Source organism: Thunnus maccoyii, chromosome 15 (genome assembly GCF_910596095.1).
Source record: "Thunnus maccoyii chromosome 15, fThuMac1.1, whole genome shotgun sequence".
NCBI lineage: Eukaryota > Metazoa > Chordata > Actinopteri > Scombriformes > Scombridae > Thunnus > Thunnus maccoyii.
In genome coordinates, this window is record NC_056547.1 from 10,771,871 (window position 1) to 10,798,943 (window position 27,073).

At 36.9% G+C, this 27,073-nt stretch overlaps 3 protein-coding genes across 3 annotated transcripts in view; 2 read left to right on the forward strand and 1 right to left on the reverse strand.

Moving 5' to 3' along the window:
- The window catches only part of crybg2 (crystallin beta-gamma domain containing 2), a 50,188-nt gene extending 46,156 nt beyond the window's left edge, over positions 1–4,032 (forward strand). Inside the window, exons 18-24 of the mRNA XM_042436153.1 lie at positions 489–601; positions 825–954; positions 1,044–1,183; positions 1,499–1,622; positions 2,194–2,352; positions 2,498–2,657; positions 2,865–4,032. Of these exons, the coding sequence (XP_042292087.1) occupies positions 489–601; positions 825–954; positions 1,044–1,183; positions 1,499–1,622; positions 2,194–2,352; positions 2,498–2,657; positions 2,865–2,953 (915 nt within the window). The 3' untranslated portion in view covers positions 2,954–4,032. The remainder of the gene's footprint in view (positions 1–488; positions 602–824; positions 955–1,043; positions 1,184–1,498; positions 1,623–2,193; positions 2,353–2,497; positions 2,658–2,864) is intronic.
- Positions 4,033–5,538: 1,506 nt separating this feature from the next.
- anxa14 (annexin A14) lies at positions 5,539–11,782 on the forward strand. The gene is made up of 13 exons (XM_042436488.1): positions 5,539–5,600; positions 5,911–5,950; positions 6,551–6,647; positions 6,776–6,864; positions 7,965–8,078; positions 8,249–8,339; positions 8,453–8,532; positions 8,814–8,852; positions 10,179–10,269; positions 10,362–10,457; positions 10,549–10,604; positions 11,331–11,438; positions 11,688–11,782. Exons 2-13 carry the CDS (start codon positions 5,924–5,926, stop codon positions 11,745–11,747), a joined length of 948 nt encoding a protein of 315 aa, XP_042292422.1. The 5' UTR covers positions 5,539–5,600; positions 5,911–5,923; the 3' UTR covers positions 11,748–11,782.
- Positions 11,783–19,197: 7,415 nt separating this feature from the next.
- Positions 19,198–24,892, reverse strand: LOC121913581 (salivary glue protein Sgs-3-like). Its single transcript, XM_042436253.1, has 3 exons — positions 24,843–24,892; positions 23,694–23,876; positions 19,198–20,846 (listed from the first exon to the last, which is right to left on the reverse strand). The coding sequence occupies exons 2-3, from the start codon at positions 23,757–23,759 to the stop codon at positions 20,430–20,432; spliced, it is 483 nt and encodes a 160-aa protein (XP_042292187.1). The 5' UTR covers positions 23,760–23,876; positions 24,843–24,892; the 3' UTR covers positions 19,198–20,429.
- Positions 24,893–27,073: the final 2,181 nt, after the last annotated feature.

Below are 27,073 nucleotides of genomic sequence, written 5' to 3' on the forward strand. Positions count from 1 at the left end.
ACGTGAGGGTAAAGTTTACCTTAAACATTTTGGCACAAGCTGCATCTGTACTTTGATCCATGCAGGGAAACCCCCCCCCCCCCCTATTTTTTTTTGTTTGCAAACTCATAGACCTCAGAGCACAAGGGTGGATTTACAGCTGTGTCATATAAAAGGCCCCTCAGCTCAACATCCATCCTGTCATTTGTCTTCCACTTAGGTCTTCTCTTATATTAACTGCAATACTAAGTGAAGTATAATAAGTACAGTATACCGCATGTATATGAAAATACTAGTCACCAAACCTTGATGAGGCCAAAACGAATTCATTTCATTTTTACTACAACATTGCAGTAGTAGTACTTTTGCAATAATAGTAGTGCTTAAAAGGCTAAAATAAGAATATAAAGATAAAAATAAGAATGAAATGCTATAAATGTGTCAACATGCTATAAATGTGTTAACATGATTGCTCACGTTCCTGATCTCTATATATCTGTGTTTACCAGATAATATTGTACTCTGAGCCAGACTTCCAAGGCGAGTGTCACATCTTTGACTGCAACCAGGAAGCAGTGTCGGATAAATTTCCGAGCAAGTCCTGCCGAGTGGTAGGAGGAAGGTGAGGAACCTTTAACAAAGCAGTAAAATGACCTGAAGAGAGGGATATGAGGGATAAAATTGTGTGTAATATAAAGAAAAAGAGCCAATAAAAGACGAGACAAAATATTCATGATCTTGATGTGTTGAGAGGAGTTATGAGATAAGGGAGGATTAAAAAGCTAATATGTCATTAGTACTGAATCAATAAAAAAAAACTAATAATTCATTTCTCTGTGTTTCAGCTGGGTGCTCTATGAGGACAAACAATACTCTGGGAACTTGTATGTCTTATCAGAAGGAGACTACCCCAACTTAACCAGCATGGGCTGCCCCCCTGGTTGCACCATCCGTTCTGTCAAAGTCGTGCCAATAGTGAGAAAACACTCATGCAGAAAAAAAAAAAAATGCTCTTGATTCTCTCCTTTGTCTGGCTCTGAACTTCTATCTGTCCCTCTGCGCAGATGTTCTCGGTTCCCTCCATCTCTCTGTTTGGTTTGGAGTGTCTGGAGGGCAGGGAGATCACCACAGACGTAGAGATCTACAGCATGGTGGAAGAGGGCTTCAACAACCACATCCTCTCTGTCAGAGTCAACAGCGGCTGGTGGGTGTTTCTCTCCGTCTGCGTGTGTTTGCGGGAAATGTTTGGCTAAGTATAGCTTGTGTGTTTGCATTTGCTCAGGTGTATTTGCATGTAATTGAGCCTGTTTTGTTTATGAGAGACAGGCCTCTAACCTTGTTTATGACAGTGAACATACTGAATAAGGTTACCTACTGCAGTCTAAACATTTGCAGATACATAACTGAAAAATATTTAGTGAAAGGTTTGAGGCAACTGATACACTGTTGAAAGCCTGTAATACCAAAATGTTTGTTATGGTCACGCAACAGATCTAATTTTGTCTCTCTGCTTTTGCAGTTGGGTTGTGTGTGAACACAGCAACTACAGGGGGCGCCAATTCCTGCTGGAACCAATTGAAATCACCAACTGGCCAAAGTTTAGCTCCCTAGAAACTATTGGCTCCATTTATCCAGTCAGACAGGTCTGTTTACAATTCATTTTTACAACCTCTTTTAGCATATCCATCATAAAAGACATTTAAATACTAGTCAAATATTATTACCTGACTGAATGTGAAACACAGTGTGTAGTGCATTAGTTGACTGAAGTAAATTCTTTTTTCACTTTGGGATGATATTTCTTTTTAAAATATTTGAGATTTCAGGAGATTTTTCCTACATCTGTGTATAAAAAATAGATTTAAAAAGGGTCTATGCTACTCTGATTGACTGACTGCAATGGCAAACAAACAAAAAGTACATATCTAGCAGTATAAAAACTTCATTTACAAATTGCATACTGAATGTCATGGTGAAACAGTGAGGCAGTATCAGTTTTATTCTTTTACATTACTTAATTAACATCTCTAACAGCAACAGTGACACCTTGACTAGACAAATTTTGTATTCCAAAATATCCCACAGCCCTAAAGGAGTGGAAATCATATAAAATAATCATAATCTAAAGTGAAAAGCAAAACTTTGAATATATTTCTCTGTGTAAGGTCTTCTCATCTGTGACCACAATATATTTCGGTATTTTTCCTCCTGCAGAAGCGCCACTTTTTCCGCATCAAGAACAAGGAGAGAGGCCACTTCATGTCCATCCAGGGCGGCGTGGAGGAGATGAAATCAGGACGAGTGGTGGTGACACCAGAGGTGGAGCCCATGAGTGACATCTGGTTCTACCAGGACGGATTAATCAAGAACAAGGTAATGCATGGCTGATATTTTATAATTTTATGTAAATGAAAACCCTGAACACAGTTATGTAGAGTTTGTTTGAAATAGACGACTTATTTACCTGCACATGTATTTTTTCACTAACACTGAGCTGGTATGTGTATGTCTGCTGTAGATGTCACCAACCATGAACCTTCAGGTGATGGGCAACATAGAGCCGGGAGCCAAGTTGGTTTTATGGACAGAGACCCGCCAGCCTATCCAGACCTGGACAGCCCAGATCAGTGGCCTGATTGTCAGCCTTACCTTCCCTGGCATGGTCCTGGATATCAAAGGTATGAGAAGATAACTTCAGCTCATTTCTTCATTTTCTGCATGAATAATGCAAGATCCTAAATATTTACATTGCATGCTAGTCTGCATGTTTGTATTGCTACATTAATTGTGTCAGGAAAAAGACAGTTTTTGCTTTTTCTAGATGAGCATGAACATGGTTATACAAACTTTAATAGCAAGATTTTTCTTTTTCTTTTTTTTTTCAGGTGGTAAAACTTATGACAAAGACCATGTGGTGATTATGCCGGAGAGTGATGAGAGGCCAAGCCAACAGTGGGAGATAGAGCTGCTGTAACCTGCTGTCATGTTCCTGTTTTCTCAGCTTTCTTAAACAGTGCATCAGCAGTGCTACCTTTTACAATCCCCTGAATATATTACCTGAATATTCTGGCAACCAATACTGCCACTGCCTTATCATGTAATTCATGTGAATGCCCATAATTCCTTTTCTGAACATATAGATATGAACATTGCAACATTAAGAATGCAAATACAAGCCCTGGGCAGCTGCTAGTTTCACCAAGCCAATCAGTACACACCCAACTGGACTTGGATTATCTTCAAGGTTTGTTCAGCAGAGTGTTTGAGAGCGGAGTCATGAAAATAACTCTGCTTTCTCCGAGTCAGATGATGGTTTTCTGTGTGCAAGGACTACAGAATGGCTAACTGACAGTGCCTTGACCTGTTGCAGTGACTGGATTCATCCAATGAGTTAAAAAAAGATTTTTTATACATATATATATATATATATTTGATTTTTTTTGAGTTTTGAAGATTTACTGATCTACTGTATACAAAGTCATTCACATTTGTATGGTTTGACCTTGACCTTTTAACTAATGTTACCCTACCATACCAATTTGAGTATTCAAACTAGAATCTCCCTGTTTGTATGACTCCATGCTCATACAAATTCTCTGGCTGTAGAAGCCCTTGTAGTTGCAAGTTTATACCTTTGTTTACAATGGAGCAAACTGAGTTGTAATTGCTTCTGGATGACTTCCCTCATTTTCCTGGAGTGAACACCAAGTGGCTTAAGACAGTTAGTGGATGAGTGAAGCCAAAAGAATGCACAGTATGCAAAAAAAATGTATATTATGCCTTTTAAACTATTTTTATATATACTGTGTGTGTTAATGTTTGTTTTGTGGGATATGTTGCAGTTATAGTATGTATGCAGTATACTGTATGTCGTTGCATTGTGCAGTGCAATGAACTGGGATGTGTATGTCCAGTTTCTGTCTGTCTGTCTGTTTCTTGTTTTGTTTTTTTTCATTGTTAAAAGTCAATTAGTTACGTGAAGATATATGTTACTTACTTCAGCTGTATGGTATTATTTGATACTAAAGATATAATGTCAAATGTTATGTAAGAGGGAGTGGTTTTAAAAATGTTGAATAAAAAATAAACCATGTCAAAGAAAACAGTGTTGGTTAACTGATTGTGGAATAATCATGACCACCATAATCAAAGGGATCACATCTATGTTGATCATGTTTCTCAGATGTTGTTTTTTTTTATGTGACCCTAATTTACTCTTTGTAGATTTTGAGTGTACAGATGGCGAGTCACTTTTCTGCTGCTTTCATTCATTTGTTGTTTCTAATATTTACCCAAGTTTTCTTTCATTCATACTCACCATCCCTTCATTCATACTTCCATCTATTCACCCATATATTGTAGTTTGACTGCCTGTTTAAACACTGTTTCAGGGATATTGTTTTGCATTTCTATAGACAGCTTAGTGCAAACCCAAAAAGTTACTAACTAGAGGAAACATGACATGAAACATGAAAAAAAAAACAACCAAACAACCACTGATGATATTCTTATATCATGACTCCAAATTGTAGATTTTCAGTTTATCAAAAAAAGGAGAAAATAATCATTTCTTGGGTCACTTATTCTGGTTTATTTGTATTTTTAAAGTTTTTTCTTGTGTTTTTTCTATGTAGAGCATTGCAACTCTTCAGTTAATACTCCCAAGATCCACTGTAGACAAGTTTTGTTTGTATTTACCACACAGGTCTCATATTACCTTGTGTCCTGCAGGTAGACGCTGGGAGGGTTTGGAAGATTAACACTGTAGGGTTTCATCGAGGTTAGATAAGATTTAGCAGTGTGTTTTCTGTTGTCTGAAATTACCAAATGGGTTTTTCACAGTGTGTCATAATAACTTATTTTAACTGTACTTTGTGCCTGCTGAGGTTGAAACTGAAGATGACATGTCTGTGCGTGTCTTCCTCTCTCTCAACTGAGGGAAAAGGGTGTGAAACAGTTTTTCGGTATCAGATCATTATCACTGGCACCCTTTTGTTAACTCTCATTGCACAATTTATAAATCAGGTTTTGGAGCCAAAATAAGATCATACATGAAAATACCATCTGTAGGAAGATCTATTTTACCCTGAAACCAGGTTTGCCCCCTCATTTACTGACAATGATGATTGGCATGTTGCATGGTGGGTTGCTGCCACATCTTGGTAAATAGTTATAGCTCTAACTTTAAAAAAATTCAGTACTGCACATTCTTCAATGAAGGTGAAGCATTGTTAAGGCTTTAAAAAGTCAACTCAGATATTTGTTTTTGGTCAAAATGAGCCACAAAAGCTACAGTTTACCGTCATTTCACAGCATAGGTCACCCATAAACAAACCTGACTGTCTGGATTCCTCCTTTCCCAGGAATTTCAGTATTTTGCAAACGGGTTGTCATAGTGATTCTACAGGCCAATAGTGTTGACATGGGTGTGAAGATACTGAGCTCTAATTGGTCAGGTGGGTGAACTACTGCAGCAGGTGTGGCATAGTAAGGGTGGGACTGAGATACAGGAGGTTGTAAAAAAAAAAAAAAAAAAACAAAACTCAACCACCTTCACAGCTTCAAACGGCTGCCACAACATTCTGTCACAGGGAGAAAAATAAGCATTCCTTAAAGATTTTGTAAGTAAATGTACTTGTGTTATTCTGTCAGATGGGTGTTTTTCAATGATGGGTGTTTTACTGTAGTCCCTTGTAGTCATAAACTTTTAACTGTTTGGTTTGAACAACTTTAGGTTTCATGAATAAACTGTCATGAAGAGATTCATTCAACAGATGCCACATTTAAACCAAGGTTTAACTTTAAGCTAATTGGATGTTATTTCTGTATATATTCTATATGTTATTGTAATATATGTAATATATGTTATTTACTGTGTGTTTCAGTATGTGTTTGGATCATTTATCTCTATTCACTCATGTTCTTATCCAGGTAAAACAAAGTCATGGACCCTGAGTACTTCAAGTCTTATGTGAGTTGACTTTTTAGTCTGTCTCTTCTGTCTGTCATTACATTATGTTCTCTGTTTCCTAAGACGCCACATTTTTTAGATAGGCCATCTTGTGTTCTCTGATTATCAGCATACCTTCTAATGTTACGAAAGTCAGATTACATGATGCCTCCTGGCATGCTGAAATGCCACAACTCATATCTCCCTTTAGATTCGAATGTAAAGAAGGTAATAATTAGGAATTGCTTAATGTGATGTTTTAGCTGTATCATACTGTTGACGTAAATATTCACTACTACTATGCCCTAAAACTACTTTTCCAACCATCCCTCCATTTGTCTCTCCAAGAGTATAGAATATTACACATTCTTTAAATTCAAGTATGATGAAAACTGACTCTTATCTGTGCTCATCCTCTGCCAACACCTTCATGGTATGTCTGCGCAAGTCTTTTGTTACACATTCCATTTGTTTCCGGCAGCTGAATTATCATCATTATCAATCAACATGATCGGTGGCTGCTGTCAGGACTTGTGTCTACCCTTCATTCAGTTTTTGTAGTATTTATTGGTTTTGTATAAGATTTTGTTTCTCTCACACTCTTCATATTTATGGATATAGGAGATGTGTTGGGGTACCCTTGGCACGGTGCGACCCTTCTCCAATTTCCACCCAGACAGGGATGCCAAGGAGATCCAGGCAGCGCTGGAGAAGAAAGGTAATTGTGCTGACAGAGTGCACCTGGTGTGTTACACCTTTCTTTTAACTCTTAACATTCTTCGCCCCACTCTATAATGCTCAGTATTGTATCATAATTGAAATCCAAACATTGTGTTCCTGGCTCAGATGCAGGAACTCTGGTGAGAATCCTAACCAATCGGAGCAATGCTCAGAGACAGGTGATCGCCAAGACCTTTGAAGACATAACACGAAAGGTAAAAAAAAAACAAACGACCAGTTTACAGCAGTACTTCTCAATGAATTTAACTATTGACAGAATGGAAAATGCTCCGAAACAGCATGAAAAACAAACATGAAATTCAGAGTCAGTCTCATCATGTTACAGAAATATTCTCTAAAATAATCCATGTTCTGCAATACAAGATAAAGTAAAGATGGAATGTTTGTTCATCTGTAACTTCCAAGTGTTTGCTGATCAAACATTATTTAAACCGGTCTTAAAGGGTTTGAACGCACCTTTGTTTAGAGAGGGAGTTGAGGTGGTGCTTCAGTCATATGATACTGTAGTGTCATACCTGCAAGGAAACATTTACTATTTCTGGGTACTGAGAGCATATTGAAATCAACCAAAAACATGACAGCGTTCAATTTTCAGCATTTTTGCACTGGAGGTACTTTTCCTATTATTAGATGTGTCCTCAGTCACACATGGCTGACACATACTGAATTTTCACACATATTCATGTTGTGGTCACACAACCAGAAATACATTGCTGCACAATAGTGTATCAGAGAATCTTAAAGGGAAAGTCCACAGAACAGAAACACAATTTCAGTTGTGCTAGTCCACTGACTTTCAGTAAGTTAAGTTTCAGTTGTGTTTTCCAGAGCAGTAACATTTAAATTGAAGGAATCAGCAGATGACACTTGCTACATAACCGGTTCGATAGTCTCACACATTTTGTTTATTTTTTTAGTTTTGCTTGAATGCAGTGCTATCATAGTGTCCTAATTATTCCATCATTCCAGTTTATCTCAAGATGACATCACTAATTAAAATTGACAATATGTAGATAACAGTAAATGATACCTGTCAGTTAATGTACCATGAGCCCTGATTTAGAATTGTGGCCGGACTATGTTTGAGGCATCCTTTTATATTATTACACCTGCCACCCAAGCAGAAACAAATATTTCCCGTAGCCATTTTTAATTAACAAATAACATTTTATTCATATTATAGGGTCAAATTTTCCATTTAAACGACCATAATTAGACCTAAATCAGAGTTCTGTGTGTGATGCTGCCAAACTTTGGAAACAACACGGTTTATTTTTACTCTGTGGTGTCCCAGGACCTGGCAGCTGGTCTTAAGAAAGCTCTGGCTGGAGACCTGGAGACTCTGCTGCTGGAACTGTTGATGCCCCCTCTGGAGTATGAGGCTCACCGCCTGCAGCAGGCCATGGCGGTACGTGGGTGTTTGTGTTGTTATTCATGTTCTTAGGGATTGGAGTCGGTGTTTGTATGTCTGCAGGCATGAATCCCTTGTGGGGGAGGCAAGGATTTAACCGCGTCTGGATATACAGTATACTCCAGAAGATATATATACAATATCTGTGTGTGTGTGTGATTGTACAGGGTTTAGGTACAGATGAGGAAACACTCATGGAGATTCTGTGCACACGATCTGGCAAGCAGCTTCAAGAAATCAGTGCTGCATATACATACTGTAAGCCATTATATCCTCCTAGCCTTTCTCAGAAACAAAATCTTTTGGTTGATTGTTGTGGACATCCTCTTTCATATCCTGATATTTGTCTTATTGTTTGCCCCTTGTTTCAGTGTATAAGAAGGACCTGGAGAAGGAACTGAAAGGAGAAACCAGTGGAGACTTTGCCAAGCTCGTTGTGGCTTTGCTACATGTAATTTCAGAATTAATTTCCTTTACTCTCACCATTAAACTAATGAGAAAAAGCAACTGGCCTTAACACTGTCAGGAAATAATAGAGGGCATTGTTCCCCCAGCTTTCATATTATCCAGTCAATGTATTTTGATGTGTAAAAATTGGATTTCTGTCACAGTGTTATCTGCAACACTGGACAATAGTGGCATTTTTTTACTGATTTGTGTGGGATTATTAAATTTAGATGTGACCTTGGAAAATTATAATTGAAAATGTTTTCCTCTCCTCTCTTCCAACAGAAAGAAAATGTCACTGGTGGGGTTCAGAAGGATATTCAGGTATTATTTTAAATTATTCCTTTATACTTGTTACTTGGTCTTGGTGATTATACAAAGCAGCTTGCAGTACATATAATATGATAGAATAGACAGTGCACTATTGTGACAGTTAGTATACAAGCAATTAATTTACTTTACTCTATGCACAGCATGAACAAGAACTGAAGCAAGACCAATATAGAAGGTTTAAAATGCCTAAATAAAAACAAATAAAAAAAAATGAAATATAATATATATAATGTATAATACACATTGTTGTAGGTTTTTTCCTTTCTCTGTATGCATTAATGTGTCATAAATGAAAAACATATGTAAAAAAGACAATAACTTGCTTTTTGTCTTTAATAACTGAATTAACTGTTTTTCATCGTGACATTAAAATCAAATCACTGCACACAAAACAAAATGAATAGTAGTGTTTCAGTGTAATCCAAAAGAGAGCAGCATAGACCTGCCGATACTAAATGCAAAGCACTGTCAGTAGTTTTCATGAGGAGGTGTGGGGGAACTTTTTCTTTTTTGAGATGGAAATGCAACATCAATACCAAAATGAAAAACAAGCAACTGTCTAATCACAGTTTGGGGACATGACCATTGGCAGGGATTAGTGTTGCTGATGGCAGCCAAGACAAATAGACGTTCACAATCAAACAGTTTCCTGTGCTCTTGACTGCACATTTAGTCACATTTGTGATGAACAGTTTGGATTATTCCCAATCACACATGTAACTCGATGGGCAGCCAATGGTTGTGTAAAGTGGTTTAATGGGAAAGGCTGTCTCTCACAGCTGCCATCACCTTGTGTCAGCACAGATAAGCCCCGCCCATGATTCTGCCCGCAAGCTGTGATTGGACAGTTGACCATTTTTCATTTTGGCATTTATTTATTATTTGCAGCTATATGCCGCTCTGGACAACAGTGAAATGCAATACGCCTCTTCACTTTGTTTTCTGTGCTGTGATTGATTTCAATATGACATGAAAAATTCATGTTTTGAATATTCCATAGACTTATGCTGCAAGAAATCAGTCTCACTGTCTTTCTGGAGCAATGCTGACAATCTTAATTTTGAACTACCTTAAATAACGGGCAAGAAAACTGTTTTCCAATGATCTATACTTATTTATTACCTTCCAGGTAATAATATTCATGCAGTATGATGCTAAAGTCTGCCAGAGCATCACCTTTCCTTAACTCAGAAGTTTGTCTTATAGAGGAAGAAAGATGGCAACATTTGCATGGATCAAGTACTTTAGTGGTTATAAGCCAGACATGTCTGAGACTCCGCATGTTCTGACGATGTTGTATTTTTTTCATTCTTCCAGTCTCTCTCCGCATCACTTAATGGGAAAAAAGCTGATGCAGGTCCATGGATTGACATACTGACCTCTAGAGAATCAGACCATCTTAACAAAGGTAATGTATCATGTAGGTTAGAAAGTCTTCAGTGTTTTAAGTCTGAATATGTGTCTTAGCTCTGACTAACTGACTTTGTATATTATTGGCAGTTTTGACGGGACTGGAGCTGGAGAGTGGACTGATGTTGGATCAGGCTCTGGAGAAACGATTCACAGGAGACATTCGACTGGGTTTGAGAGTTTTAGGTAAATATTGTAGCGAACATTGCTTGTGAGTAGTACCCCACTATACAGGTTCATTAGTCACTGACATTTCATTATGTCTGCGTCATAACAGTGCAGTGCATCCAAAGCCCTGATGCCTATCTCGCCAAAAGACTAACTACCAAGAAGGTAAGATGTTAGTCGATGATATGATCATCAAATTAATTAATTATGGCAACAGTTGCATAAACCATTCTTTATTCATCCATGCGTATGGAGTCTTTTTTGTCTTATTTTATCACTGAAGCATTGCCTTCATGACACAAGTTGTGATATACATAGTGTAGTGTAGAATAGCTTTCATAAAATTGTGTGTTTGTTCTTGGTGTTTTTGTCTTGTATGCATTATAAGTTATTGTAGTTACTCTACAGTAGTTCTATTATCATTGGCAGAACCACTGGGCTTAACCACTCATCTTTGCGCATCCGTGTGCTGAGTATTTGCATACAATATAGTCCTCAGCCAATCAGGAGGATGACATTATCATGGCATCTGCAAAGCATCATTTCGTGAGATCATAAGAATAAGGAGAGCCAATATCTCATTCTGTTTTTAAATGAGGCTGCTGTGTTATCTGCGGCTGTGTTTTTATCACTGTAATTTATGAAAAGTGCATTGGGAGATAAAGTTGTCGCTGCTCTTTTAAAGGGACAGTCCCCACATGTTCATCCTGATTGACTAGCCACAGAAAAGCACATTTCTAGTGTACATATGCAAAGACAAGTGGTTAGGCCTGTTGTCCCTTATGCTCCCAAATCTGTGTGAATCAGAATGTCCACTTTATAGGTCATCTGGTAGTTTCTGAGATTGTCAAATACCTAACTGTTGACACACAAAATATTTCACTTTTTCAGGCATCAACAGTGCAGGGGATTATGGTGTCTCACTGCGAGGAAGATCTTCTCTGTATCCGAGCTGCCTACCTTAAATTAACAGGCACTTCTCTCTACACAGCTCTACAGGTGGGTCACACACATACATATAATATACATATACTGTATGCCAACACACATTCACTCGGCTGCTGAAATGCATATTCTCGACTTGAAATACTTTTGTAACCATATGTGTATTGATGCAATATTGTGTTGTTGTTTTTTTTTTCAAATTAAACATTTCCGTCATGTAAATTTGCAAACATTTACAATCTGTTTTTTTTTTAAACAAAAAGTAAAGACCTGTTTACATATAAACTTCATCTTTTCCAACAGACACAATTCAAGGGAGATTACCTACAGGCTCTGTTGGCCATCTGTCGATCTGAAGATTAAACAAAAGTTACAAATTTTGAGTAGCCACATTTTTTGAATTCACATATATTTTATGGGAGTGCAAAAATAAACTTTATGTTGTTCCATTGCTGCTTTTCATATTTTATGGTATCACATTTAAGTGCATGCTTTGCGTATGCTTAATGTAATGATTTATACAAATACTGTACATGCAATTAAATGTAATAAAAGTTATTTTGCTGTGGATATTTTATGAGTGCAGTTTGGTCATTTGTTTTTATTACTTTTATTATCTACTATAATACTCTACTATAATACTTCCTCTTTATTGTTTTTTTTATTGATGTTACATTTATCTATAGTATTTTTTTCCCAAATAGTGCTTATAAACAAAAGGAAAACAACAGCTCCCTGTCTCTTAATAATTCTATATTAAATCGTATCATACTATTGTTTCTTTATTTTGTAAATGTTATAATTTTTATATTTAATGCTAATGAATATATGGTGTGTATAGAGGCAATATTCCAAGTCAAGACATGTATATTTTAGACTTAATTTATGAGCTGGTCTGGGCAAAAATATCCTCTGTGATTGCAAAAATTGTGAGAAACTTCTGTTCCACATGAACACAACCTTTAGACTTTAAAACACTGAACTAGGGAGTTCTGCCTCACTTCTGACACACAAATGTATTAGTAACTTTAGTCATCACATCACTTTTTCAATAAACAAGTCATATCATATACAAAGTTAATTTACAAATGTTACAAACAATTCACTCTAGATTCTACTCAATCAGTCCCTTCATTGGAGTATAACTGCGTTCAGTTCAATTCAATATTTATACTCAAACATTGAGCCATTGAGGAATAAGTGTCCTTTAGTCTTTTAGTTATTTAGTTGCCCCTTACTGCTCAATGGCAGAGTGCATAGAGCAACAATGGCCCTACAGAAAACAACAGAGAAGCTTTGACTCCTGAGCCTCCATTGGGCATGGTTGTGGCTTGGGTGGATGTCGTTGTCATCGTTGTGGTTGTAGTGGTGTTTGGAGATTTGGTTGTAGTGGTGGTGGTAGGGGTGGGTGTTGAAATGGTTGAAGTGTTGGTTGGGGAGGTGGTTGTGGTGGTGGTTTTTGTCATTGGCATAGGGGTGGTCTTAGCAGTTGCTGTAGTTGTTGGGGCGACATTTTCAGTTGTTGTTGAGGACATGGCTGTAGTGGTGTCTGCGCTGCCCATTGTAGGGGTTGTCAAAGACGTTGTGGAGACGTGAGAGGTGGTTGATGTTATTGGCATAGGGGTGGGTGTAGAAATTGCTGAAGTGGTGGTTGGGGAGGTGGTTGTGGTGGTGGTGGTAGGGGTGGGTGTAGAAATGGTTGAAGTGTTGGTTGGGGAGGTGGTTGTAGTGGTGGTTTTTGTCATTGGCATAGGGGTGGTCTTAGCAGTTGCTGTAGTTGTTGGGGCGACATTTTCAGTTGTTGAGGACATGGCTGTAGTGGTGTCTGCGCTGCTCATTGTAGTGGTCGTCAAAGACGTCGTGGAGACGTGAGAGGTGGTTGATGTTATTGGCATAGGGGTGGGTGTAGAAATTGTTGAAGTGGTGGTTGGGGAGGTGGTTGTGGTGGTGGTTTTTGTCATTGGCATAGGGGTGGTCGTAGCAGTTGCTGTAGTTGTTGGGGCGACATTTTCAGTTGTTGTTGAGGACATGGCTGTAGTGGTGTCTGCGCTGCTCATTGTAGTGGTTGTCAAAGACGTTGTGGAGACGTGAGAGGTGGTTGATGTTATTGGCATAGGGGTGGGTGTAGAAATTGTTGAAGTGTTGGTTGGGGAGGTGGTTGTGGTGGTGGTGGTGGTAGGGGTGGTTGTAGAAATGGTTGAAGTGGTAGTTTGGGAGGTGGTTGTAGTGGTGGTTTTTGTCATTGGCATAGGGGTGGTCGTAGCAGTTGCTGTAGTTGTTGGGGCGACATTTTCAGTTGTTGTTGAGGACATGGCTGTAGTGGTGTCTGCGCCGCTCATTGTAGTGGTCGTCAAAGACGTCGTGGAGACGTGAGAGGTGGTTGATGTTATTGGCATAGGGGTGGGTGTAGAAATTGTTGAAGTGGTGGTTGGGGAGGTGGTTGTGGTGGTGGTGGTAGGGGTGGTTGCAGAAATGGTTGTAGTGGTGTTTTTTGTCATTGGCATATGGGTGGTCGTAGCAGTTGCTGTAGTTGTTGTGGTGACATTTTCAGTTGTTGTTGAGGACATGGCTGTAGTGGTGTCTGCACCGCCCATTGTAGGGGTTGCCAAAGATGTTGAAGATGGAGCTATGTTATTTGCTCTGGGTACAGTAGCACAAGTGTCTTGAGGCTGTTTGGGAAGAGTGAATATATCATTTCAATAAGTGTTTAAGAAAGAAGCTTTAGTTTTTACCCATGCAATTGTTATGTTTCCAAAATTACCATCCATCTTTGAACATGATTTTCCCAAGTCAGGTTTGGAGACTTGTCCTGTTTCAACTTGTCCTGTAACTCTAGTCTTCTGCAGTAATGATGATTTATTGGCACTCTTGTCATATTGTAATGGATTAGAAAATAATTTCTGCTTATACTTGCTATGTAGTCAGTTATCACTCCAAAATATTTGTTGCACAAGTAAGAACAGAAAATTGAACTTTTGTGATTATCTATATTGTTAAAAACATATGTGATCAAACCTTTTTTTTTTTTGATCACTGTTCCACAGGATTTTTTTAAATTTCCTTGAATGTGACCTTTAAGTTGTGGAATAAAGGTCATTGTCAAGATTTAATTCCTAGAAAAAGAGACCTCGAATGAAATGGTTTGTGGTTGGTGCTCTGCTCTAGTAAGCAGTGCCAATGAGGACAACACTACACATTGTTTGTATTTGGTGCTCTGCTCTAGTAAGCAGTGCCAATGAGGACAACACTACACATTGTTTGTATTTTTACACACTAAAATCAAACAAAAGGTCATTTGGCTCATTTTCCAACTTTTAAATTGGCTGATAAAAATGGTAGGTTTTTACACAACTTTTGTGATGATCTATTTTATTAAAGAAAATCCTGTGGAATAGTGATCAGTAACCATAAGCAATTTTTAGTGAGTATTATTACAGCAGTAATATCATGATATCACAATTAAAAAAAAAATCAGCATTTACTGTAACAGCTCTATAAGACCTATAAAATTACATGAAAACCCATCTGACCTTTTCAGGACAATGGGACAATAGAACAGGCTAATTCAACAACACGGTCAGTGCCAACGTGTTTAGGGCACTGATAGTGTGGGTTGGTTATGTTATTTGTCAGTTAAATCTAGTTGTGTGCTTAGAGCAATCAAATCATTAAAAGTACAGTTAAGACAAAATATTAAGGCATAGTATCTTGCAGATCAAAATCATAAAGTACATATTGTAATTTAAGAAAGTTATGAATTGTACCTGTGATAAAGCCAGCAGAACCAGAGTGCAAAATTCCAGAGCAAAAATCTTCATGATTCAGAGACCACAGGAGGCAAAGATGCACCAGAGATGTAACTGAAATGATCCAGTTGCAAAGAAAGCAGGCAGATATTCTAGAGCTGTTTAAATTGTCCTGTTATAACCTGTTCAACTTCTGCTTTTTTTGTGGACACTGAGTATTGTTCTTGCTTTTATACAAAAATCAGCTTTTAGGAGGAGTAGGTGTGAATTTAATGACGTATCTATGAAGTATCTCGCCCTGGATCCAGGAAGTTGGATAGGGAGGTGTGTGAAATGAGCATGTGTGTGTGAAGGGCATCCCTCTGTGTTAATTATCCATGGATTTATCATCTTTTGTACTTTGCACGGTAATAAGTGCTCACAATTCCTGCTGACTCACACACTGACACATTGTTCCTGTTACCAAAAATATTTATGTAAAACACCTCCAATGGAGTAAAAACATTTAAACACAGTAGCTTCTCTAATTATGGCATCGGTCAATTATTATCTGTTATAAGGAAGTATGAATTCTCATGATATCATAACAACCCTCCTTAGCTAATCCCTCAAATTCATGCTTTAGGGCACCTGTTAAATTTTGCATTTTTTATAATAAATAAGAAAATATAGTATCATATTTTATGGAGTTACTGTAACATGGATGGAAAATATTCTACTTCCTCACTGATGTTTAATTTTTAACTATATATATGACAACGACAATAAATTAGTTGATTATAAACAGATCGGAAATTGTTCATCTGTTTTGCTCTCTCCTGGATGGATGATTGACAAACTGATCAACAAATGCGTTATAGTATTATTTCCTTGTATGTGACAGCATGATGTGTAGGATAAAGTTTAACTAAAAGCATGTCAAGCTATCACTGAAAAACCCTTGAGACCTTAAATGACATGGTTTGTGGTTGGTGCTCTGCTCTGCCGATGAGGACTATACTACACATTGCAAGTTCACACATCAAACTTAAAGCATGAGGTCATCTGGTTCAGTTTCCAACTTTTATTGTGGCTGGTTGTAAAAAAAACTTTTTACAACAACTGCTGTTTTGGCCCTTAGATGTGAGCTTAATGTGTCACATGATTTCATATCAAAGCATCTAATACAGTTTGCAGATATAATTTTAATAATTCATATAATAATTTTATATATATTTTTTAAATCACAATATCACCAGATCAATATATCACTATGTTACGGAAGGCAAACTCATGCTTTAATAATGTAGTCGAGGACTTTGAAGTTTGTTCTTTTATCACTTCTTTCTGTAATAAATTTGACTTTTCTATCAGATTCAGTCAATTTTTAATTATAAGGTATTAAAGTCAAAGGTGTTTTTTTTCTATTTATGTTCATTTTGTCTTTTCGCTGCTTTTACAAGGTGAATGATAACATACAGTACATAAGGTCAATAAGGACAATAACATAAGAAGTAAACGAATGGGTCATCAGATCTGGGCTCTTTGCCTGACCTGACCAACAGTTTAAACTAAATCTAACAGAATATAAACCAATAAAACGTGACCCATCATCATCAACAAAGAAGTAATTAAAAGAAGAAAAAAAAAGCAGCTCAGGTTGGTCACATGTCAGAGCTGTTGTTGTTGTGACAAAATTCCTGACCCCTCTATACAGGTGATATCTTATCGGAAAAATCAGGTCAGGTACGTCTGAGAGAAACAGCTCACAATGTACATTAGAATCAGGAGAGATGTACTTTATGACCAGCAGAGGGGGAGCACATACTATAACACCTGCTGACTCACTAAAGTGTTATTCCTGATGTTTTCCCTTTTGAACTCTATGCTTTATGTCCCCTGATATGGAAGGGTTAGGGTTTGAATATTTAGATTGTTAATGAGAATATAACATACGTTAGCTGTTTTAAGGAAAATATGAGGCAAACATGAGATGTCATGTTGAAGATTAGCTACGGTGTAGTCCAATATTTAGGAGTTGGCTCAGTATTAATGTCAAATCTTACTCATTGTACAACAAAAGCTTTATTCTTTTGAATAAACCCTCCTGTATCTTCCTGCTGTTTTTCATCAAATATGATGTATATTATAATACAGTACAATATCTTGATATACTGTCCATAGCATGTCCTGACATCAAAGACCACACTGGAATAGAAAAAATAAACATTTGACCTGTTATGCTCTAATTGACTCTTATGCACTTTTAATTTTTGAAATATTTTGAAATATTATTTGTAATACAGACAAGTTTTTTGAAAACTGTGTTTATTCAGTGTTTCTTTTGTTGTTGTTGTTGTTTTTTACATATCAGTATGGAACAAAATCTTGCTAATACACACACAAAAACAGTTGCTTCACTGGTCAACACTACTGCAATGTGATGTCTCTACAGATGAAAATGACTAATCATTTATTCATTTGTAGTATATGGTAAATTTGTAATATATTTGATTATTAGGATATGTACAATGTATAAGTATATTTGTACAAGTATATTTATTCAAAATGTGTTTGGGATTTTGCGCCTTAAAATAAAGATCAGGTAACAGCATTTTCTTAAAATGCAAACAAACATGCCTGAATTCATTTTCTTTTATAGGCAGCCGCTTTTTATTTCACATACAAACGCAGATTAACATCTGTAACTTTTGACAGAGTCACAGTGACTTCTTTAATTATCTCATAATCTCCTAAACCACAATTTTGTTAAACACAAAAAACTTAAATATTTTTTCTTTAGTCGCAAATATTCTACATATAACAAGCACGAGTTTGTGTTAAACAGCATTGTAGTGGAAGAGTCACTCCAACTCTGAGCCTCAAGAGGGTGCTCATTGCCAAAGTGCATGAAGGGCAAATGATCCAAACAGCAGGTTGGCAGAGGTGAAGAGGTGGCTTTTTCCATTCTTTGTAGTCATGTCATTCACACCGCCAACGCCCGTCATCATTGAGGGTGCGGTCGCGGTCAACATGGTGGTCTGGGTACTGATGGGATTGGTTCCTGTGGTGTTGGTGTTGTTGTAGTTAGTAGTGTTGTTTTGGGATGGCCTGGTTGTATTGGAGGTGTTATTGTATGTCATTGCTGTATTTAGAGTTGATGGTGTATTCTGGAAAGGAGAGAGAAACAGCACTGATAAAGTAACAGAAGCAGAGATTGACATGTAGTGACATGACATTTGTATAGTATTGTGAAAAATACAAATGCACGTTTCAATTTTGGCAGTGATTTAAATGACAAATATGCCATGGTAATGAAAAATACAAGGCTGGGATATTAGTATTTCCCATTTTTAATACATCTCGTGTATGATTGGAGTGAATTTATTCATTTATTCAAGATATTAGAGCTTTTGTGGCAGAAATTAGATCATGTTTTATCAATTTTTAACTAAAAATGATCTATAAAATCTGAATTAAGTGAAGATTTTTATAGATTTAGTTTTTTTCTGGATTCATACACAACTCCCTCTCTATCAAAGTTATATCTAGTGAAAAAGAGTTTTACCTGTGCACAGATAAATCCCAGCAGAGCCAGTGAAAACAGCCCCAAGACAAGATACTTCATACTGGAAGATGATTTCCTCTTGAAGACAGACAGACAGATGTAGATACCTTATAAAAATGTCACTGCTGTGTACTCTATTTGGTGTTTCTTTTTAAGGTTTAGGATCCTTTCTGAAAGTATTACATTTGTAAAATGTGTGTTTCCAGAGCCTGGCCTTTTTATAAGGCATTCAGATTATTCACCTGATACCTGTTTCCATCCAGGAAGCCCAGCTGCAGTCTCCACCCCGGCTATGGACCACAAATGCAAAACCTCACACTCAGCCCAGTGAAATCAACCCTGATATGGATTTAAGATACCTTGTCTTTGCTGTCTTTGTTCAGCTTTACTGCAACTATTTTTATCATTTTATGGCTGTGCTTGTCTGTAGTACTTTAATAAGAAACTAACTGGTTAATACTCAAAGATAAAGTATATTGTCTCCAATGGCTTTTTATTGAATGAAATGTAATATAAAGCACAATTCCTCACTAAAATTGAACAGTAAAAATATATTTGTTATATAATTGTCAAAATATTTGTTACTCTGAGGACAATTAAATTGCATCAGAATTCAATTCAGTGGATTTAAACATATTTTAAAAATGGAAAAACAATAAAGTTACAAACATACAGCTCTTGATTTACATTGCTGCATTTAAACCATAATGCTCAATCAAATTTAAAATGGACATTAAACCCATAATTCACTCAATTTAAAGTGCTTACTTCTGTCACATATCCATTCTCCTACATTGTTTTAAATATACATACAATAGACATGAAATGTAGTTTCATCTAAATAGGTTTTAAAATCCTAAAAATTAATTTAGTCCCACAAGAATAGTAGTAACTTGACAGTTGACTGGAAACTTTATTTAGCGAAGAAGATCTGCCTGACTTTTGGCCAGGTCCACAGTTAATCTACATCATACACAATTTTTTACTTATTCAATCTATATAGCATAAGACATGTTCAGTATATTCCATATGTACTTTAAAAACCATCAGCTTGAAAAGATTATAAAGATACTTTCAAATACAACGCTGTCATGTTGTAAGGAAACAAAAACAAAACAAAACATTAAAGGTGGTTTTAGACAAACACCCTGAATTTGAATGTGACGCCATTTGAATTTAATGATACATCTTTTCAATTTCAAAACCAAAATGCAAATTTGATGGCAGTCGCAAATCTGCCATTTCCATCTGTTTTAATAGAACTGAAGCTGTTGTAGGATTAATCCAGTACCGTACTATTTCCCAGTTCCTACTCCCCAAATTAACCATTTTCCTCCCACTTAACTTAAAATAGAGTCCCATTTCAATTGAATTTGGATTTTATTTGCCAAAACAACATTCAGATGAATTCCATATCCAATGTTATCCAATGTCATTATTTTATGACTTAATATAGTTTTTACATCTGAATCATGGTCTTCTACTTTTTTTTTTTTTTTGTACATCAGTCTTGGTTTAAGACGGAGAAGAGCTCAGTGCCAACAAAGCACTTCATAGCATTAATATCATTAATGTGTGACTGTCACATTATGAGCCATTAAATAAGAAAGTCTCTGAGAGTCAAAAAATCAAACATTTCAACTGAGGAAAAGTGAATCTGTGAATTTTTTTTTTTGAAATACGTAAAATAATTAATGGATTTAATATAACAGGAAAAAAAAGATGGAGTCCCTTGGTGTAACACTTTCAGCCCTATGCACCGTAGATCAGAGTGGCAATTATGGGCACCAGCAGTTGACTGCAGGACCTGAACAAAGATGAAGACCCTCCTTTTGATGTTGCTGCAACTGTGGTAGACTTAACACCAACAGTCCCGTTTGGAGAATGGTGAGTGGTGTGGTTTGTGGCTTCAGGGTTTTGGGTGGTTCCTTTGGACACTGTGGTCTGCCATGATGAGAAGGTGACAGTCGTGGAGGTCGTAGAGACGGCTGAGGTGGGGGATGAAGGGCGTGGTCTCGTGGGTGAAGTGCTGTTGGTGTGGTCGTCGGAGGTTACATGAGTAGAGCTGAGGTGAGGCATTGGTGTGGTCGCTGCAGGTCGGCTCGTAGCAGTTTCATTGGTGCTGCTGGTGGTCATTGTCATATTTGTTTCAGATGTACGAGATACCCCCTGTGAAAGAAAATAAAATACATTTAAAAGATTTCATTAAACTTTCAACAGCAACATGTCTTCTCTGGATAATCCACAGGTCTAACTGTCAACAGCTTTAATAGGGACTACATTTCTTCTTCCCTGGAAAACCTTACAATGAGGTCTGTAATTTATCTTGAGTAACTAGGACATTGTTTCCTAAAGAAATAGCTCAACATTTGGGATCTAAACTCTTATGTCTCTGCTCGTTCAGCTATATTTGCTTAATACAGTCGATGAGCACAGGTTTTGCTCTCTGAAGATGGGTGACGGTGGAGGTATTTAACCTGGCAACCTGTCTGTGATAACATCTTGACTGTTCAAACACTCACTGTGCCCAGACGTTTGCCAAAAAATAGTAACATTTCAAACTCATTTCACTCTCTGAAAGAAAGTAAATGAGCATACTTCCCAGACTGTTAAATGATTCATTTAACAAGACTCGTATATGGCTTGACCGAAATGCTAGAGGGCTTTTAATTTGATGTCGCCTGGTTACCATCAGACATGGACATGGCAGCATTTTTAAGATGTTTGTTTTTATTTAAGTTTATACAGTAGTTGTACACATAACTTAAACATTAAAAATACTTAAAATACATTGCACCAGATTTTGGGTGTGGTCAATATGGTCCTGTTGTAAGAAGGGTTGAGTTAAGATTTAGGCTATTTTTTATATGTTTTATACTGTTACTATCTTACACTGTACATGTTTTACTCACAAGCAAAAAAATAGTTTTAATGCTAAAACTATCAAGTTAATCATTAATGCTAAGTGTAATTGACCCCAATACAGTGTGCTTCAGGTGTGTGAAATTTGCATTGATAAGTGTATTTGTATTGCTTTTATTTTATTTACCAGGAACACAGAAGTGCTTTATTTTGAAAAGAAATTTGATGCATGTAACATGCAGAAATTGACAGGAAGTCACACTGGCGACGGCGCATGGATCCTCTCTTCTCAAATAGGCGTTATTTGGATAAACAGACCACATTTTAGGAATCTAAATGGTTATTTTATCACCTGAAAAAATATTAAAACTTAATAAAGTGACATATTAACAGTCCTACAGTGAAAATTACAACACCTTAATCTCCACCATCGCTGCTGGTTGGAAATACATTCTGGGATACTTTGCTTCGGCGGCCTTCGGCCAGCCAATGGTGTAACTTCATCTGTCAGTCAGTCAGTCAGTCAGTCAGTGACTCAGTAACAGACAGACACAGTTATAGGGCTGGCCCTGCTGTGGTGGTCCATCCCAAAAAAGAAAGAAGGTGCTGTTGAATCTTTCCCATAAAAAGTTAATAATTAATATTAATAATTCCATACATAAAACCATATCTATTTGCATGGCTAAATGCTGCTAGGGGTAAGTGAGAAAATTGCAATTTAGGTGACCCTTTAAGGAACAATAAAGGTAACTTGAGATTAACAGTATCAAAAACTAAGACAGAAATGTGGTTTAATGATATTAACAGAAAAATTATATTTTTGTCTGTACTGATTTAAATCTCTTTCCACTCTCTGTTCTCTCCTTTCATTTATACCGTCATTTTACATTTCCATACTGCCAGTCGATGCCAGATAAAGCCCTACCGCAGTACAGTGTGTCTCTGTCCCAATGACAAATTATTCGTGGCCACACCATGCAAAGGTCAAGCACCTGCTGCTCCACCTGAGTACATGAGGCATGAAGACATTAACCGCAGTTTGCATATTGCCATGGTTGGTAGAGGCCAGCAGCACATGTCAGCCCTACACTCTGTGTCTTATATAGGCTAATTGTCCCCTGACTACCGATATCTGCATCTGTCTCTTTGTTGTATTTCATCTTCCTTCTCATCCAGATCTGCACTTCCTGATAGGTCATCATATCTGGTTTATCTGGAAATGGGAGTGTTCCCGTGGCTGACACCGAGTTACTGCCCCCAGCAAAAGAAAGGATTAGTGACAAAGTAAAGTAGGTCTGATATATTTAGTTTCACAGAATTACTGTATACCATGTGAATGAGCTATAAATAATTTCCTGGTTATTACTATACAGATATATAACATTTGAAATAACATTGCAAATAGTCGCAGCCAATTAAGAGAAAAAATATCAGATGAAATGTGAAGTAGATTAGTGAAATTTTGACTATAGATTGCAATTTAATACATTTTTCTACTTTTCTTCTTAAACAAACAGGTAAAACAACAACAAAACTACAAACACAACAACAAACACAAAATCAACTACTTCAACTTCAAAGCCAACATGGATGAGAAGTCCCTAAAAAGCTCACAAAAATGGAAATTTGAACATCAGTAATTCTGTGAAAACCGTGCAAGCTCCGTCTGAGGATCCAGTTGAAAGCTCCAGGACAGTTACTAAATGGAACTTGTGCTGTTTCCAAAGTCAAGAAAGATAGTAATAGTATACTAGTTTCATTCATGCAGTTTTAATTACTTTACTCTTGATTAAATATTTTCAAGAGAAGGAAAATAATCATTTGTTTTGGGAGTAATAAATAAAATCTGAAAATAAATTGTGCCCCCCTTGTTGTAATAAAAAATTCTATTTGAGTTTTTCTATTCACCTGCATTTGCCTCAACTTTGAGATGAATGTAAATGTTCAATTTACCTCTGACTGATTTGACTGTAACCACCAAACAAAAGGCAGCTGTGCCTTGTGTGGAAAACCCAGATAAATCACCTGTCCAGCCAGTGCCCACTAACCAGAGAGGCTGAACTGTTTAGCCATCACTGGCCCATCACAGCCCTTTGAATGTGGACACAAACACCAGTCACTTATCTCACAGCATGTCTCCAAAGTGTCCCTTACCTTAGTACTGCCAATTAACATGAAGGTCAAGCAGACACAGAGGACAAGCTTCCCTGTTTTCTCCATCTTGGTCTTCAGCTGTTTCCCAGGTCCTTTATGGCTGTCCCCACCTTTCTGTCTGTCCTTTTATACCTGCCAGTTCTCCATAACACTGATGCTGATAAGTGTTGTCGTCAGGGAGAGCTGCGCAGAAAAAAAACAATCATGCACTGCACTCTGGAGTATTTCCAACATGGCCTACGGTATTAATGTTAACAGAGTGCAGAAGTGAAAAGTGATTGCTGTGTAAATTAAAAATATGGCATAAGGAAAAGCTTGTGCTGCTCAACTCAAATAGAACGTCTTCCACTGTATTTTGTAAAAAGTAGATCATACTGAGTGTCTTTGCTAAAGGACTTTGTTTAAAGCACACTGCTGAAATGCTGCTTGGTTTTGGACACCAAAGCTGCCCCACATCATACAGTAGTGTCATGTTACAAGGTATATTATATTACCACATTTTATCACAGTTTGACTAGATTGTCCAAATTTGCATTTATAGAGATGCAAGGCTTTATTTTTCAGTAGTGGTAATTTCCCAAAAGATGTGTAACACTATGTTTTTAGCCAAGTTGGCAGTGGGGCTCTATAAATGGCAATGTTCGTCTGTGGGTGGGTCTGTCGGTTGGTCCACCACTTTTAACCATTGGATGGAATGACTTGAAATTTTTTACAGACATCGTCCCCAGAGAATATTTTGGTGATTTTTGGTGAAATTTAATGATTCCCTGATATTTCATCTACTGCCATCATCAGGTGAAAATGACAGTTTGCTCAATACTTTGGTTTTTGACCAAATACCTGCAAAACTAATTCCCTTCAACCTAAGCTGTACTTTGTGTTTAGTGCTAAGTAGCTAACATTAGCATGCTAATACACTGAACTACAATGGTAAACGTGATAAACACTACACCTGCTAATTATCAACATGTTTGCATCAGCATATTCATTATGAGAATGTTAGCATTGATCTATTAGCATTTAGCCCAAAGCACCTCTGTACCTTGCACAGCCTCAAAGTTAGCATGTCTGCAGACTTTTTTTTATGTAACTCAAAAACATTATTTTGTGCCATACTGTAAAATGTTTTCAAAAGTTGAGAAAACTTACATTTCCAAGGCAAAAAACTTCAATAAATTTTTAAGTTGGACAATGTATCTTAACAGGTATCTCTGATTTAAATCTCATTATGTCAACTTAACAGAATTTAAGACTGTAAATTAGACAAAGAAATTGAGCTCAACCAATAACTATTAAGTTACATTAACATGGGTTTCGAACTGGTTTGATTCCCAGTTATGTTTATTTTACTATTAGCAGCATCAAGTTGATCCTTGAGCTACAACATCCAACTATAGTGTTTAGCATATTGAAATTAGGAGAAAGAAGGTAGTTTGTAGTACAAGGTAGTATGCTAATAAGCTAACATGTAACTTTACATTTTTGATTTACAATTGAACATATGTTGAAAAAAGACCAAAGAACTTGTAATCCTTATTTATGCCATAGAATAAAAAGTTGGCCCGTGTGCAGTGCACCTCATATGGAAACTGATCTGTTTCCTCTTCATATCTAACTGTTCACTTTCGACCAGCTCAGAATTGAAAGGAAACACAAGGAAACAAAGTCAACTAAGGGAAATTGATGTGATATGATAAGGTGATTCACCTAAAAATGGAATGTGACCACAGAAACCCATCTGTAAAGATCACCATTGATACTTCAGTAACACAGGAATTCTACTTAGCTTACTTTCACATTTTTCCACTGCAGCAAACATTATTTTGATGAAACTATCAGGAAAAGGGCACGTCTTACTTTTCCTTGCACACTAACCAGCAGGTGAAGGAGTTGTTGGAATAACTGAAGCAAGCAGATAGGAATGTGATATTTAGTTTTTGATATCAAGTTTGCACAAATGCTTGAGGTAAAAGTGCAACCTTATCACTTTTGTCGAAACAAGGCAAGGATCTAAAAGCTTGTCACACGTCAATAACATTTTGGTATGTTACTTTGTTTCAATATTGGACTTCAAATAATAAAGTTGGATACAGGTGTTTTTAATTTCACCATAGCAATGTCTCACTTGCGACAGATATATGAGGTTGTAACTTCTTTTGAGATCCAGTTTATCTTCCCATAAAACTCTGATTTCTCTGTTCTAAAGGAAATATAAACAATCTACCTTGTCTTTTTTTGTTTTTATCAAATTTATTGAAGACTATGAAATTTAGAGGGAAGGGTCTCCACGTGAAGCAAAGTTACACAGTTATCACTACGACTCCGTGTGGCATCAGTTGTTGGGTCGTTAAAACTGATACTATCAACCATAAATGTAACCCACAGATTTATGTGTGACTACTTGTGGGTCAATAAGGTAATGGTTAAGTCACCATTATGATTATTTAAAATATTTTAGCAACTTAAATCAATTCTGATATAAAATAAAACAATTGAACCATAACACAAATGATCATCACCATACAACCTGAAGGACAGAGAGGGAAACACTTATTCCTGTAACAGGTTTTTCTGGTAGCTATGAAAGCACAGCCAAGCCTTTGTGGTGCTTTATCAGCTGTGTTATCACTGTGCTGCATATTTCAAATTCAAATTCAAATTCAAATAAGCTTTATTGGCATGACAGATCAGAAACCTATATTGCCAAAGCAGTACAGAAAATTGTTAACACTGACAGATGAGTAGCAATAAATATACAAAAATATGCAAATACCAATAATCATATCATACTAAATACAATATAATAAAAGGCATCATATAACAACTAGATTCAATTCAACTCATTATCAGACAGGACAGAAAAGTTGTCCATAATAACTGGAAGGAATTAATCCAGTAGATAGAATAATAAGGGCAGCTGTAATAGCTCAGAAACACACAGTGCTTGTTTCTCTTGGTGTATAACAACAGTTAAAACATTTTGCAGCTAATACTGCACACTGACTTTTCTCCCCACATAGATAGGGCAGTTTCTGAGGATCGGAGAGATGAATAAACTCTGGATACATACTATTAATTTTTTCAAAGGAAAACTCTCTCAAATCCTTGTATTTCTCACAGTACAGTAGGGAGTAAGATTCTGTCTCAACCTCTCTTTTATGTCAAAGTGAACACAGCCAGGCCTCCCAGGGTAGCTTGTTCTGCCTTTGACTGACCTTGTATAGCGCATTTTAATGTCTCTTTCAGATAGTCATCAGTGCTACTGGAAACTACTGCAATAGCTGCATATTTAATTTGTGACACTATCATGTTTTTTCTATTTCTGTTTGTACGATGGGTTCTGAATCAATGCTTGAAGGTCAATAATTAAAGATTTGGTC

What these genes read in the sequence shown, in the direction of transcription:
- LOC121913581 (XM_042436253.1), bottom strand. Translation starts at nt 23,759, where the DNA reads ATGGAGAAAACAGGGAAGCTTGTCCTCTGTGTCTGCTTGACCTTCATG. An exon ending in TGTTAATTGGCAGTACTAAG is followed by an intron (nt 20,847 to 23,693) that starts GTAAGGGACACT and finishes TTTCTTTCACAG; the next exon opens with GGGGTATCTCGTACATCTGA.
- anxa14 (XM_042436488.1), top strand. Translation starts at nt 5,924, where the DNA reads ATGGACCCTGAGTACTTCAAGTCTTAT. An exon ending in GGCAGCGCTGGAGAAGAAAG is followed by an intron (nt 6,648 to 6,775) that starts GTAATTGTGCTG and finishes TTCCTGGCTCAG; the next exon opens with ATGCAGGAACTCTGGTGAGA. An exon ending in CAGTGCTGCATATACATACT is followed by an intron (nt 8,340 to 8,452) that starts GTAAGCCATTAT and finishes CCCTTGTTTCAG; the next exon opens with TGTATAAGAAGGACCTGGAG.